This window comes from Loxodonta africana, chromosome 13, assembly GCF_030014295.1.
Source record: "Loxodonta africana isolate mLoxAfr1 chromosome 13, mLoxAfr1.hap2, whole genome shotgun sequence".
NCBI classification, from domain to species: domain Eukaryota; kingdom Metazoa; phylum Chordata; class Mammalia; order Proboscidea; family Elephantidae; genus Loxodonta; species Loxodonta africana.
In genome coordinates, this window is record NC_087354.1 from 38,680,178 (window position 1) to 38,695,717 (window position 15,540).

The 15,540-nt window shown below is 46.3% G+C and overlaps 1 protein-coding gene across 1 annotated transcript in view; it reads left to right on the forward strand.

Annotated features, from left to right (window-relative positions):
* TMEM266 (transmembrane protein 266) overlaps window positions 1–15,540 on the forward strand; it is a 94,095-nt gene that overhangs the window by 20,749 nt on the left and 57,806 nt on the right. The window contains exons 3-4 of the mRNA XM_003413738.2: window positions 10,990–11,144; window positions 14,350–14,423. Of these exons, the coding sequence (XP_003413786.2) occupies window positions 10,990–11,144; window positions 14,350–14,423 (229 nt within the window). The remainder of the gene's footprint in view (window positions 1–10,989; window positions 11,145–14,349; window positions 14,424–15,540) is intronic.

Consider the following 15,540-nt stretch of genomic DNA (forward strand, 5'->3'; position numbering starts at 1 on the left):
TATCAGGAGGGATCAGTCCCTGGAGAAGGACATCATGCTTGGAAAATTAGAAGGCAGCAAAAAAGAGGAAGACCCTCAATGAGCTGGATGGACGCAGTGGCTGCAACAATGGGCTCAAGGATAGCAAAAATTGTGAGGATGGCGCAGGACCAGGCAGTGTTTCGTTCTGTTGTGCGTAGGGTCGCTATGAGTGGAACCGACTCGACAGCACCTAACAACAACAACAGGGGTGGGCTGAGAGTGTAGTTCTAACAAGCTTCCAGGTGATACTGATGCTGCTGGTCCACGGGCTCCCCGGAGTAGCAAAGACCTAGGGGAGTAGTTCTCAGTCTTGGCTGCATGTTGGCATCACCTGGGGAGATTTAAAAGAATACTGAGGTGTGCCCTGGGCATCCAGATTTTTAAGAGCTCTTTTGGTGGTTCTAGAATGCAGCCAGGATTTGAGAACTCCTGGCCTAGATACAAAAGACCACCTCCCCCTAAACCTCCCTTTTTTGTTGCCCCAAGGGAGTCACTAGTCACTGTATCCCTGGATACCATCTGACCTTGACAGTTGGTCTTCCCTCTCTCAGCTTCAGTTGAGTCCACCTCCCTATGTGTTGCCCTGGGGTCCACGGAGGGTGCCTTTTACATAAAGTGTGATGCAAATGGCACCTCCTGAAGCTGTGCCACAAGGAGCCCTGCAGGAACTCACTCCCAAACTGGGGCCCCAGGAGGCATGGGGCATAGCTGCACACACACCACCACCCAATTGCCATCGAGTTGACTCCAACTCATGGTGACCTCATGTCAGAGTAAAACTGTGCTCCATAGAGTTTTCAGTGGCTGGGTTTTTGGAAGTAGATCACTAGGCCTTTCTTCTGAGGCGCCTCTGGATGGTCTTGAACTGCCAACCTTTGGTTAGCAGCTGAATGAATAATTTCTTTTAGAAGATTAGTACAAAGCTGGTTCCTACGAGGCAGCGGTTACAGATGTCCCATGTGTCTAACTTTTCCTAACTGCTATACCACTGCATCATCTCTAACATCAATTACTCCTTCCCTCAGTACTCCTCCTCCCATCTTTGTGTTCTGTAATTTGCTGCAAAGTCTCACAGAACTCATAGACTGTCAAGAAAATGGCTCACTTGGTTGTGGAGGTTGGCAAGTCCCAAATTCCTGGGTCAGGTGTCAAGCTGGAGGTTTCTCCTGACTCATGTGGTTGCAGAGACTGACAAACCCAAATTGGCAGGTCAGATGACAGGCTGCTGGCTCAAGTTCCAAGAACTGGAGGTGAGATGATAAAGAGCTGGATGCAGGATCCAGAGCAAGAGAGAGAGCTTTGCCAGAGCATTCATATATATGTGTGTGTATATATATATGATGCAGGCCATACTCTCAAGGAAACTCCCCTTATTTGAGCAAGGCGGTGCAAGGATGCGACTTGAATTAGGATGATAAGGGTGGTGACTTCGATAAGGGTGGTGACTTGAGACACATCCCACCCTAATCTTAGCTCATTAACATAACAGACAACTCACTCCCAAATGGGACCATAACCCAGGCATAGAGGCTAGGATTTACAACACATCAGAAAATGGGGGGTGCTTATATCAGACCACAAAGTGGGAGATGACCACATTACATAAATACCAAACCACAGAAAATCATGGCCAAGCTGACACATAACCTTAACTATCACTGACTCGATACGTCTTATTTGCATTAGGAGCAAGCCATCCAACCCTCTTGGTGGACTGAAAGTACCTTATTTGCATAGTCCCACCCAATCATTGCGTGGGAATCACAAAAACCATGGCTACAAGGGCCAGATTAAATAATTCATTGCACTGCAACAGCCAAGTGCATTAACTGTTTGTACCTCCCAGGGACTCCACACGTATCCCAAACCTGCCTTTATTTAAATTGCCAGAGGCTATGGAAATGCAGCAACTGTCAACTTTTTTGCAGCTGCCTTGGAAGCTGCTTTGCTTGCACATGGGGCTGTGGGAAGGCCTGCAGCATCTGCCCTAGGTGGATTTGGTAAGCTATACCACCACCAAAGGGGAAGCCCTGTCCTCTTCACAGCCCAGCTCCTGGGCCCTGTCTTTCTCATGTACATTGTGCTCCAGGTACTTCCAGGGCCGAATAGACTTGTACCATGAATAGCCCCTATTTACTGTACACTCTCCCCAGGTATTCTCAGGTCTCACCCTCTCACTGCTTTCAACTTTCTCAAATGTCAGTTTCACGGTACGGCCTACCCTGACCACCTTATTTAAAATTTCAACTCGCCCGTCACCACACCACCCACTCCTAATTCCTGTACCAGCTCCTTTTCTTTCCCCATAGTACTTACCACCTTGAAGCATACCACATAATTTATATATAAATATAAACAAATATATCTAATTTATATATATTCATTGACTCCGCACTAGGACATAAACTGCCCAAGGGCAGGGATTTTAGACTGCTTGCTCACAGTGCCTACCTGGCATGTGGTGGGTGTCCATAAATATTTGTTGAGCAGATTCCACAGAGACTGTGGCCCAAGCCCTTCCCAACCTTCTTCTTATCTTGGGTAGCAGCTACCTGAGGGCGTTTCTCAAACAAGTCTAGGAAACTGCCCCTTCCTAGCATCCACCTGGAAGGCTGAAGGCCAGCACTCAAGCTCAGTCACAACACCCCACCTGTGCCAGCATGCATGTGCACACGCACATGCACACAAAAGCACACATGCTTGCATACACACGAGACATGCCTGCACACATAGGCACACACTGACATGCTCACACATGCTCTCACATGCACACAGGCTGTTGAAAACCTAAATGTGCAGAGAAACACCAGAAATTAACGGAATATATTTACTGTGAGTAGATATGATTCGAATCCGGCAGTGTCAAACCAAAAGTATCAGGAAGGCTCCTTGAAGAGGGGGCAGTGAAAACAGTTTATATAGGCAGGTCCAGGCAGGGTAGTCTACTGAAGGTCATTTAAATTCCTTTCATGTTGGTTTGTCAGGAGATAGAGCATATGCAGGGCTTCAGGGTCAGTCATTTGTAAAAAGAATCATGCAGGACATGCCATGTATCCTAAAATATGGCTTCCAGTCAGACCCTGGCGTTCTGCTTCTTAAAACTGTCACCAGATGGCTAGAGCTGTTACCAGGTATATAAGCCTAGGAATCCATTCACTTTTCTTGTATGGATTCAGCTCAGATGTCCAGGTAGTTGGTCATTAAGTGTGTGGTGCAGGCTCTGTCCTACAGTCTTAGAAGGGCAGGGGTGACTGGTGTAGGTACAGGTATCTGGTTGCAGGAGGGGGTCACGCTGTCAACAAGGCAGGGGGCTGAAAGCTGTCCCCCGAGTGTCTGTGAGGAAAACGCATCTCTGTTCCCTAGAGCACACAGGTGGATGGGTTCTACAGACAGACCATGGGCACCCAATACTTTTGGTTGTAAGGACTGGGAGGTACCACTTATCCTTGGACCCCTGTCATGGGTGGCTAGGTGACATGGGTAGAGCCGCCAGTCTTTAGGCCCCTGATATGGGTAGGTGGGGACCCTGTTTAATAGGCAGAGTGGTGTCAAACATCAAACACCCACTTCTGCACCGCACAGCTGAAACAGTTGCAGTCTGCCCACAAGGTCCTATTCTCCTAAAATAGGTCCACACAGGTCCATGCAGAGGGAAAAGGTATTCAAAGTCCATGGACCATTTATGCCTGGACAAGAGCCGCTTCTGTCCTGAGCTCCCCAGCTTAATGGAGCTGGCAGATTATGTTTTCCCCCAGTTGTGAATTTATTCCTTCTCCAAGGCTGGGAGAATGGCTCAGGGTACGCAGCAGATCCTATCAGGCCCAGAGAACTCAACAGCCACTGAAGCTGGCTTGGGGGCTGGGGGCACAGTAAAATAAATGCAAGTACTTAGCTTTTGCCGAGAGCGCGTTCTTCTCTGGTTCCGGAGGTGTGAGAAGGCTGTGCAGCTGGCTGTCTCTCCATGAGGATACCGCATCCGGAACGCTACCGCCTGCCCCACCACGGTCGCTCCAGGGAATGGTGCCTGAGGGTTCCAGACAATTCAGGTCCGGCAACTCCTCTCCGCTTCTGAACTTTCTCTCCCTCCCCCTGCCACTCAGTCTGTTTTTTAACTTTGCCTTTGATGTTCAGGGCTCCTAGCTTGTCATAAATATGATCGTTTCACTTGTTTTTTCCAGTCTTTGTTGTAAGAGGGATCACCGGAAGCGCTGACTACTCCTCCACCTTAGCCCTGCCTCTGCTTCTTGAAACTGACCAAATGTAGATAATTCTCCAAAAGAGCCCAATGCCTAAGACAAAACGGTCTCCACTAAGCTGCTTACTAGGCTATTGTTTGTCCTGAAGGTGACCCCGGGAAAACCAGTTACTTAAAGGCTCAATGTTCAAAAGGACACCTAAGGGCAGATGGCCTGCGTAGGTCTTCCAACTCCATGGACCCAGAAATCTGAATTCCAGGAGAATTAAAACAGTTTCTCAAGGTGTATGTTCACACGTGTGCATACAGATGCACACATACACACTTTCCTTATTCTAGAACTCCCCACCCTTATTCACCGCCACAGACGTGGCCAATGATGAGTGAAGCTCACAGGTCCTCTATATTCCTGTAGCCCTGGCATAAATAAGGCAGGCTTGGGATATGTGAAGTTGTCCATAACTAGCTGCTTCCCTTCTACTCAAGAAAGCACAACAGAGCATGCTGCCTGTAAGAGGGGTCACCTTGAACCCTCTGTCAGTAACACCCAACTCATTCATACACTTTCTTGTTTTAATATTCAAAACAAGTCATTTGTGATACACCTCACCACCACTGAGACACAACAATGCCTTTCCCTTAGAATAAGGCTACTTTGAGTGTTTTATCCCTCCGCACCCTCTCACCCTCCTGCTCCCCAACCCACCCCACCAGGAAGAGAGGTCAGGGACAGGTGTTCGTTCACAGCTGGCCAATCATCGTTTTTCAAAAGTCATTAGAAATTAGGCGAGGGCACCAGCACACCTTTCATGTTGTCTCCTCACCCAGAAAGCTGCTCAGGTCAGGTTGCCCCTCGAGAAGATGGCCCTCTAGCAGCTAGATTAATTCTCTAAAAATCCCATCCCCTAGAACAGCACTGCCCAACGGAAATATAATGTGCACTACATAAGTAGTTTTAAATTTTCTAGTAGCGACATTAAAAAAGTATAAAGAAAGGAAATTAATATTTGATATCTTATTTAACCCAGTATATCCAAAATATCATTTTAACATACAATTGATATATAAATTATTGAGGTATTTTGCATTCTTTTTTCATGCCAAGTCTTCAAAATCCACTGTGTATTTATACTTACAACACATCTCGTTTCACAGTACAGTAGCCACATTTCAGGTGCTCAGTAGCCACATGTGGCTACTATATTGGACAGTGTACCTCCCAAGACCCTAGAGGCCAGGCCTGCCAGAAAGGTAGCAGTGACTTTCATAGTGAAAGATTATGTCACAGGTTTGGGGAGCATTTATTTGTAAAAATAATAATAAAATAAAAAATCAATATTCATTTGCTTTTGGCCTTGTGAACAGTTTTATATACTGGAGGTATTCTGGTTGAAGTGCTGGGAAAAGTTCTGCCCTTTCTGACCACCTGTCCTTGGACTGTGGGAGGCCAAGATTGAGCCCAGCTGGCCACACTGGGCCCCCAATACCTCCTTCTGGAAGGCAAGGGCAGAGTGATCCAAGGGCAGGGAAGGTGGCAACCTAGGAGCACGTGTGCACATGGCTTGGCTGTACCCAGCCTACCCCAAGACTCTTCTTGGGCCTGCACTTCCTCAAGTTCAGAGAAGTAGAAAGTTTATGCAGCTCTGGATGAAGAGCAGTTGAGGCTCATATCCTGGGCTCCACCCAGCCCAGTAGCCTCCCACCACCCACTGATCCCACCTACTGCTGCCTCTGCTCAGTATTGTCAGTGGCACCAACAAATCCATCACGCATCCCATCCCTAAATTCTTCAGGGTACATTTCTTAAAGTACACAAGGTAAATCTCTTACATAAAACCAAAAATCAAAACAAAACCACTCTGGGTGAACTGGAACCTCCAACCTTTCATCTAGCAACTGAGCAGATTAACAGTTTGCACCACCCAGGGGCTCCGGTCTCTTACATAACCATGGGATAATTGTCAAAATCAAGAAATTAACATTGAAATGGTACCGTTTTTTAACTTACAGACCTTATTCAAATCCAGCCAATTGTTTCACTAATGTTCTTTATAGCAAAAGAAAACAATTTAAATATTTTTTGACCTTCCCCTGCCTGGTTTCTGAATCCTGCTGTCCACCTGCCCCTCTACCTAGCTCTTCCCTGAGGCCGAGGAGCACTCTGGTATCAGGGCCAGGCCAGCTATTTGCTGACTTCTGACTACAGGTGACTCCAGACAACTTCCAGCATTTCTTTATCTTGCTACAAGCAAGTCCCCAGCGTCAGCCACTCCTCATTGCATCTGCAGATTCCCAATAACCAGCCCTTGGTCTGGTTAGATTTTTTTAAGAAAAAGTAAAATTAAAAAATCAACCACCATTTTAACATTCTAAACAACTATATAAAACAACTTTTCCATCCCATGGAGGTGGGTCAAGATTTGAGTCTTCTGCTTAAAGGGAACTGAGTACATAGAAATACTGCCACTTGAAACTCCCCTAAGACTCTCCTCTTGGGGTGGAAAGAGCAGTTCCCTTAGGGGCACACCCCATTCTAACCAGATGCACAAAATATGAGGTGAACAGATGCCCAGGCTCCCCCCACCATGCATTGACCATGCAAGCGAGAGACTCCCTGCCCCCTCCCCCACCACTCAAATGTGACACCACCCCAGGCAAAGAGCCTTCCAGCTGTCCTTTTTATTTATAACTGCAGGAAGGTGCATGGCTTAAAAGGCTTAAATTTCAAATGACAATCAAATGACATCAGTTTTAGGAGCCACAGACAATCTGACTGAGTTTTAGGTAGGATATGGAGCTAGAGTCTGGCCTCCTTGGGGACCTTGAAAAGGCCGTGCTTGAAGCTGGGGGTGGGGGTGTTAACAGGCAAAGTGAAGGGCAATGAAGAGAGAACAAAACTCCCTGAGGACATGCTGAGGCAGCTAGGAGGCTAGGTGAGAACACAGGGTTAGAGGTGTGAGAGATTAAAATAGGGCCAAGTGGAAGGGGAGGCAGGCACGTCACGCTGTGGGAAAAGAAGAAGGGGGAATAGATGAGACACGAGGGGTGAATCAGGAGATGAGGAGGTCAGCCAAGTAATAATAGCCAAAGGCGTTTTAAGAATATCTGTAATATTCTAAATGAATGTACAAATTTAATTTTAATTAAAATTTGATTAATTAATTTTATTTAGGTTAATTTATACATACAATTGTTAATTTAATTTTTCTTTAATATACAAAAACAGTATGCAGCTGCTAGGTTTTTGTGGACAGCAGTCTTGAGACTTCTCTGGGCCTCTGACCAGGCCAGGGGCGAGGCTGTCCATCTGAGCAGGAGATGGAGGTTTCATTGCCCTAGTCCTCCCCTCCTGCCCAACCTGGACAAATACACCTAACACCTATCAGTCGCCTTCTTATGGATTTTCCTTCTACTGACACTGGCTTCTCACCTCTACCCAAGGGTTTCATGCGTTTCTCTGACCAAATCGAGGCTGCCCTCACCAGGCCCCCTCGAGACCCCTCTGCTCTGAGTTTAGGGTTGCCAGATTCAGCAAATAAAAATACAGGATGCCCAGTTAAATTTGAATTTCAGAGAAACAACAAATAATTTTTAGCATAAGTATATCCTATACAATGTTTGGGACATAATTATACTAAAATATTTTTTGTTTATCTGAAATTCAATTTTAACTGGTATTCTGGATTTTATCTGGTGACCCTACTGAGCCCCACATGGTTTCAGCTGGGGGTTTACCCTATAGCCTCTTGCTTGTGTGTGGGGTCCATGTGAGTCTTCAAAAAAGTGAAGAGAAGTAGTTCTGGAATGGACTTGGAAATCCATTTGGAATGGACGATAAATGCATTCATAGACATCCTTAACAATCTGCCCTCCACTAAGCTTCACACCCCACCCCCCACCACCCTCTGAGGCCTTAACAAGAACTCTTTCTTTTGGCCTGATGGTCTCCTCACCCCACCCCACTCCCTACCTTCCATTCCTAAGTCACATGGATACTCACACCAACCCTTCCCTCTGTCCAAAGTGCCCTCCTCTTCCTCCATCACCTCTTGAAACTCCCTACCCCTTTTTCTGAAACCAGTTTCCCAAGGGTAGGGACTGGACCCCCAGTCTTTATACTTCCCGCAGAGCCAAAGATGGGGCCATCATTCCCATAGGTGTTAGAAAACATCCAGAAAGACTTGAATAAGCCCAACTTCCTGCCATGTTTCTTAAAGAGCAGTGAACTTTGTCCCACCTTCCAAAACCTGGAAGCAGCTTCAGGCTTCCTCTGGGTTTATTATGAAGAAATCTCCATCTTGAAGAGACCACTCCAAGTATTCACAGTATTTCTTTTGAAAAGAAGGGAGCACCTGGGGTTTTAACCTCAAAGCAGAGCTCTTCTCCCAACACAGTGACATGCAATCTTCAGCAGGTGGTCATTGGCCTTTCCCACAACAGGTTTCAGCAAGTTGGCCCCCTCTGGATGAGATGGACAGAGAGTGATGGCCAAGCATTTGGGCCATAAAATATTTCATTATCATTATCATCATCGTTATTAATTCATTTCAGCTACTTAAGCTTTATAGGTCAGATACATTCTCTCGTTGAATTCTCAATACCCTATGAATTAAGAAGTATTATCTCATTTTACAAATAGGGAGTGTATCAGCCAGGGTTCTCCAGAGAAAGAATCCATAAGGTATATATGTATGAATATATGTATACATGTATATATATGTATAGAGAGAGGGAGAGATTTAAGGAATTGGCTTATTTGATGTGTAGGGCAGGCTAGAAACTCAAGCAGGATTTCAAGGTCACAGTCTTCTTGAGGCAGAATTCCTTTTCTCTGGGACACCTCAATGTTGGCTCTTAAAAAACAGTCTTCAACCAACTGGATGAGGCCTACCTGAGTTATCAAGGGTAGGCCTACTTTACTTAAAGTTAACTGTTTGTGTTAATCACACCAACAAATACCATCACAGCAACATCTACGCCAGTGTTTGACCAAACAACTGGACACCATAGCCTAGCCAAGCTGACACATAAAATTAGCCATCACAAGGAGGCTGAGGCCCAGAATGGTGAGGTAGTTTTGCACATGGTCCCAGGGCACCTGAAAGCAGAGCCAGAGATAAGGATGCCCCGGCTAGTGCTGTCTGCTATTTCAGGGTGCCTAATTCTTCCTCAGTAAGGGAGTGCAGGGAGTTCCAGATAATAACTAAACTACCAAGCCAGTGAGGTTTGACCTTAGCATCCCCAGTCCTGTACTCACCACCCACCTTAGAGACACCCCTCTTTCCAGGGCTCTGGCACTCCTGAAGGGAATAGACTAAGTGCCCTAAGGGACCCACCCAACTCTGAGATTCTGAGTCTCCTCCCCATCTCCAAACCCACTCATCTCTGCTGTGATTGTTCAAGATCATCCAATCAAGGATTTTCCAAGAGGTTGTCCATGGAGCTCTAGTCTTACCGCATGCTTTGTGGCAAAAGAGTGCTGTGGTCCAATGAGTATGGGAAACACTGATGCTGTAATCCCTTTTGGAGCACGATGGTATATATTAAAAACACTCAAATGTCCTAAAGAGAAACATATCCATTTAACTTTGACCAAATTTTATAAAACTTAGTCAACTATGGAACCTTTGTATCAAACAATAACTATTAACATTCTGTGGAACTAGTGTTCCATACAGCCTACTTTGAGAAAAACATCTAATCGAATCCTTTTGTTTTATAGCTGAAAAAATGGAAAATTCATTCAGTTATTCATTATTCATTGAGCATTTATTAAAGACAAGTTAAAGGTCTACTAAGTGCCACAGACTGATTCTGAGACTACAAAAATATAATAATAAATCATTTTATAGTATAATTTTTGTAATATATGTATAATATTATATAATGTTTAATAATAGCAGCTAATTTTCATGTAGCACTTACCGTATAACCAGACTCTCTACTAACATTTGTGATCTCCTTCGGTCTTTACAACAAGCCTATGAGATATGAGGTTTTATGTACATTTTAAAGATGCGGAGGCTGAAGCACAGAGAGGTGCTGTGAGTTGCCAAGGTCAGAACACAAACCCAGGGCCATCTCTTTTTTTTAATATACATAATTTATTTTATTTTTGTTGTTGAGAATATTCACAGCAAAACATACACTAATTCAACAGTTTCCTCATGTACAATTCAATAACATTAATTACATCTTCAAGTTTTGCAACCATTCTCACCCTCTTTTTCCAAGTCATTCCTCCCCCATTAACATAAACTCAGTGCCCCCTAAGGCTCCCATCTAATCTTTTGAGTTACTGTTGTCAAATTGATCCCATATAGACAGATCTTAAAAGAGCACAATGCTCAAGGCTGGTATTCTTTACTAGTTAAAGTAAACTATTGTTTGGTTTTAAGAAGGCTTCAGAGTTTAAGACTTCAGGTTTAAGGAACATCTCAGGGCAATATTTTCAGGGGTTCATCTGGCCTCCATAGCTCCAGAAAGTCTGGATTCCCTGAGAATTTGAAAATCTGTTCTGCATTTTCTCCCTTTTGATCAGGATTCCCTCAGGGCCATCTCTTAATGAGATACATTTGTTCTTTATGATTATACTAAGCGGCCTCTTGAATAAAATCATGTTTCATCATGAACTGTAGAGCTGAGTAGAACCTGGGAGGAGTGATGCTGGTTGGTTTGAGAACAGGGCTCAAACTGTGGCTGGAATCTCTACCTTCTCTGTAGTCATCTCTTTCCACTCTCAGCACCTCCTCTCCCCACTTTTGTCTCCATAGGTCTGACTGGCTGAAGCCGTGCTGTGGGAAGAGAGCAGCCTTGTGGCAGGTATTTTTGCTCAGTGCAAGTCTCAACAGTTTCCTGGTAGCCTGTGTAATATTGGTGGTGATTCTCCTGACTCTGGAACTTCTAATAGATATAAAGCTTCTCCAGTGTGAGTAGCAAGAGAGATTCCTATGCAAATTCTTATGATGTCAATATTCAATGTGCATCTGCATCCATCAGGGGTCCCCAACCAGCAGATTGTGATCCACGGGGGATCTTAAAGTCTTATCCCCAGCTCAATGTCACTGCCAAACTCCTGGCCCCATGGCCCATGGGATTACCACTGGGGAGGAAATTCATCTGGCAGCTTCTCTCTCTGTCACCCCAGTATCACATTGTCCCTCTCCACCCAGTGTGGAGTTCTCCTTCCCAGCATTCCATGATCAGAAACTGATGAGATCAAAAACGTTGGGGACCCCTGTATGTGTTTTTGATTGTTCCATTTGGAATTTTCCAGGTTGGAATTTTCTGTAGTTTCAAGAGTTCTCCCTTGTGGAGGCGTATCACCTTATGGTGGTTAATAAGGACAGCAACCACAATGATGATGATGATTCCTTGTATTTTTATCTAGCCATAAATTAGCGACCTTATTTATAAATATCGTGATCGTTTTTAAAGTACTTTTGACATTAATAGCAACCCTGTGAATTGAGCAAGACTGATACTATCCCGTTTTATAGACATGGAAATTTAGACTCAGAGAAGTTAGATGACTTGCCCGAAGTAAGAGGTGTTGGAGGTGGGACTTCAACCCCATCAGATCTTTTAACAGCTTGACCAGTTCTCTTTTCACCATAGGTCCTCCTGGAGTTCACCCTAGTTTCTCATTTATAGGAGCCTCTCTGTCCTTCTGGATGTCCCAAGAAAATATGGCTGTCAAAGTGGAGAGCCTGCTTCCTCCCCTACCCTTGCAGACCCCTGTCTGGTGCACAAAGTGGAGAGGGGCCAAGGGTTTTGACTCTCGGCTTTGAATGAGTGAGTGGTTTCTGGATAGAGTTCCTGGTTCACTATATTTCCCTGATTCAGAAGGTAGACGTGTTCAAGTGCAAATAAAAAAGAGGTAAAATCATTGGCCCCAGAAAGATTTCCTTTCTTGCCAATGGCCTATAGATCCAGCCACCTCAAACCCATACAGTTGTCTTGGGCTTGTTTTTTCAAATGCCCCCAATTCCTTTACTAGGTCCTCTGTACTAAGTCCCATTAGCCTTCTCTGCTCTCTAAGAGAGGATGACAGTGAGCACAGAATTGCTTTTGTCTGATAAGCTTAGTTGGGCTTTATGCAGCTGGTGGCCCCTTGGTTCCAATGAAAGTATCTTCCAGCATAAAGTAACCGGCACTGGTTTTACACTCAACCTGTCTTCAATTAAACCATGTTGTATACTTTCCCTCCTGCTCATCCATACTGTCTGTTTTTTATGAGATGTAACCATAATGGAGTCTTTCTTTCCCTATGGTGGATTGCACTCAGGGCCCTTGGCTGCTCAGGTTGTGACAAGGCATTGAGTAGAACTGAGAACCCAGCAGACACTGGAATTTTGCTTAAAACTAAGTATCCAGGAGATTGATTTTGGTGGGAGATCCAATAGCAGCTCATAAAAGGCATCTTAAATTCCATAATAAGCACAATCAAAGATTTATTGCTCTTCTAAAGCAAACCGTAAAAAAAGGCACAGGAATTCATTTGAGAAATAATGGGGAGAGATTTTATGTTTTCAGAATCATCTGGAGGTCTTTTCAGAGTCACGCAGTTCTCAGCCCCTTGGCTCCCACTGGTATTCACGTGGCCTGGCCCGACAAGAATCCGTGGGTGTCTCCGAGACTCATCTTCTAGGGGTCATCTTGGACCAAAGCCAGGGCACCGCAAAGCCTCCCACCTGGAACCTGGTATTGCAGCCTTCTTCGTCTCTCATATGTTGCAGGATCTGATTTTTACCTACTCTCAGCGCTCACAGATCCTAGAACATTGGGAAAGACTGTGGGTTCGTCTCTTTGGCATCAGCCCTTTCCCCTGAAGGTGCTGGGCACTTTCCTTTGGCCCTCAGGGGACTCTGAGCAGCATGTTAAGCAGGCCTGACTGGAGCCCAACAGGAAGGCGAAGCACGCGTGTCCTCAGCACCATTGCTGTACCTTGCTCCCTGTCTCAGCTCTGCTCCCCTGCCCCAGGATGCCCATGAGTGTCTCTGTTAGGCCTACCCTTTGGGAGGTCCCTGGGTGGTCCAAATGGTTAAAGTGCTCAGCTGCTAGCTGAAAATTTGGAGGTTCAATCCGCCTAGAGGCTCTTTGGAAGAAAGGCCTGGCATCTACTTCCAAAAAATCAGCCACTGAAAACCCCGTGGAGTACAGCTCTACTCTGACACACATGGGGTCACCATGAGTCAGAGTTGACTCTATAGCAACTGGTTGTTTTTCACTGGGGAGCATCCCCGTCCACCTTCTCTCCCTCCAAACCCACCTGACCCTTGACTTGGGCCCAGTGCCCTGCTTTTTACATCCCAAGCTGATAAGCTATGCCACGCTAGGTTTTTGAAGGCTGGTCATGGGTTCTTGGATTTTAACAAGGCCCTTGGATGGATAGTGCCTTAACTGTAAGGACTGCCTGGTAGAATGTAGAGTGGGCTCGCTCAGTGACCAACAGCTCTCACTACCCACACGTGAGCATCTGGAGGGCAAGTGAGCACCTTAGAAGCCTTCCAGAGCACCAGGCTTCTTGCCCTGCCACTGTCAAGAAACACAGCCCTATCTCCATCCTCCAGTCCTTGCTCTAGGTTCTCTCCAAAACGCCCTGACTGACACCACCATCTCTGCACTCAGAGATGGAAAGTCAAAGCAACAACCCCTGAAGCTCCACTAGCACCACTCAGAGCTTTGGTGGTGAGCAGCGGGTGTGGGTTTCTGAAAGATCGCCCAGGCTTGGCTGAAGCTGCCTCCCCATCTCTGAAACACAGGTGGCTTCCCAAGCCCCATGCTGAGGGCACCTGTCCTGGAGTATGGAGTATGGCTACTGCAAAAGCCAACCAAGGCTGACAGGATGAGTAGGAACTCAGAGATGCAGCCTGCACGGCAGAAGAATGCAGCTCCCGGGGGCTGAAGGAAAGCAGAACAGCCTCATGGGCCCACAAACCTCCCACCACCTCCATCAGTCATCACTTAAAGCTGCCCTTGATGTTCTCTGACCTGATTTCAAATAGATCTCATATTCATGCAAGAGGGCCCCAGGCTCCCAGAGTTCTGCCTCCATGCTGCGAAGCCCCCTCTATTGATGCACCTGATTACTTGCTCCTAAACTTGGCCTTTGTTAATCGTGTTTGTTGCAGTTGCCAGTGCATTCCAGTTTGCCAGCGTAATTCACTGGATCAGTCTGGTCATCCTCTCTGTGTTCTTCTCAGAGGTAGGTAAAGACTTGGGCCCTATAACCCCCTCTTTGGGGAAGCTCCTGTACTGGGGAAACTAAGCTTTGCTTCTCTAAACATTTACTGGTGTCAGGCTCTCTGCTAGCCCTTGAGGCTGCAAAGGAGATACAATATAGGGAGCTGGGCTCTGGGGTAGGAGCTAGCTACTCACCCAGCCGGGGAGGCTTGGCCAAAGCAGGTTACCCCTGCTGGTGAGCCGGTGAAGGGTACCCAGCCCCAGTGCCGTCGAGTCCGATTGAAGGGTAGGAAGTGACATTTGTGAAGATGAGACTAGGTGTGGTGCAATTGAGGGAGAGCAAGTGGCTCATGTGGCCAATAGGGGGCAGACAGGAGGCAAGGCTGAAGCCCGGAGGGCATCCTGGACATGGAGAGACCAGTTCTTCCTAACAGAACAGAAGAAAAGGAGCCTGGGTGGTACAAGCCGTTTGCTGCTAATCTAAAGGTTGGTAGTTTGAGCCCACCCAGCGGCTCTGTGGAAGACAGGCCTGGTAAACTGCTTTCGTAAAGAATATAGCCAAGAAAATCCTATGGAGCAGTTCTACTCTGTAATACACGGGCTCACCATGAGTTGGCGACTGACTTAGTGGCAGCTAACAACAACAACCTAACAGAGCTGAGGACTGGCCCAAGTCACCTGACCACTGTCCCACTCCACCCATCCCTCACCGTCTCCACTACCACAGGTACACACTTTACCATGCAGAGCCCCAGTGAGGCCTTTCAGGGTAGTTCCGCAGACATGGGAGAAAGACTGGAAGCCCTGGTGGTGTAGCGGTTAGTTAAGAGCTATAGCTGCTAACCAAAATGATGGCCGTTCTAACCCTCCAGATGCTCCTTGGAAACCCTATGGGGCAGTTCTATTCTGTCCTATAGGGTCGCTATGAATCAGAATCAACTTGATGGCAATGGGTTTGGGTTTTTTTTGGTTGTGGGAGGACACACAGCTCACACCAGCATAGGTAGATGGTGCTGCTACTCTGGGAACACCAGAGGCTCTGGGTCTCAGCACACAATGAGGCCTACAGGGAGGAAAGGTGCCCTGGGGAGAGGAGCGCAGAGGCAGAGAATACTTGGTGTGATCAGGGACCCCAAGGA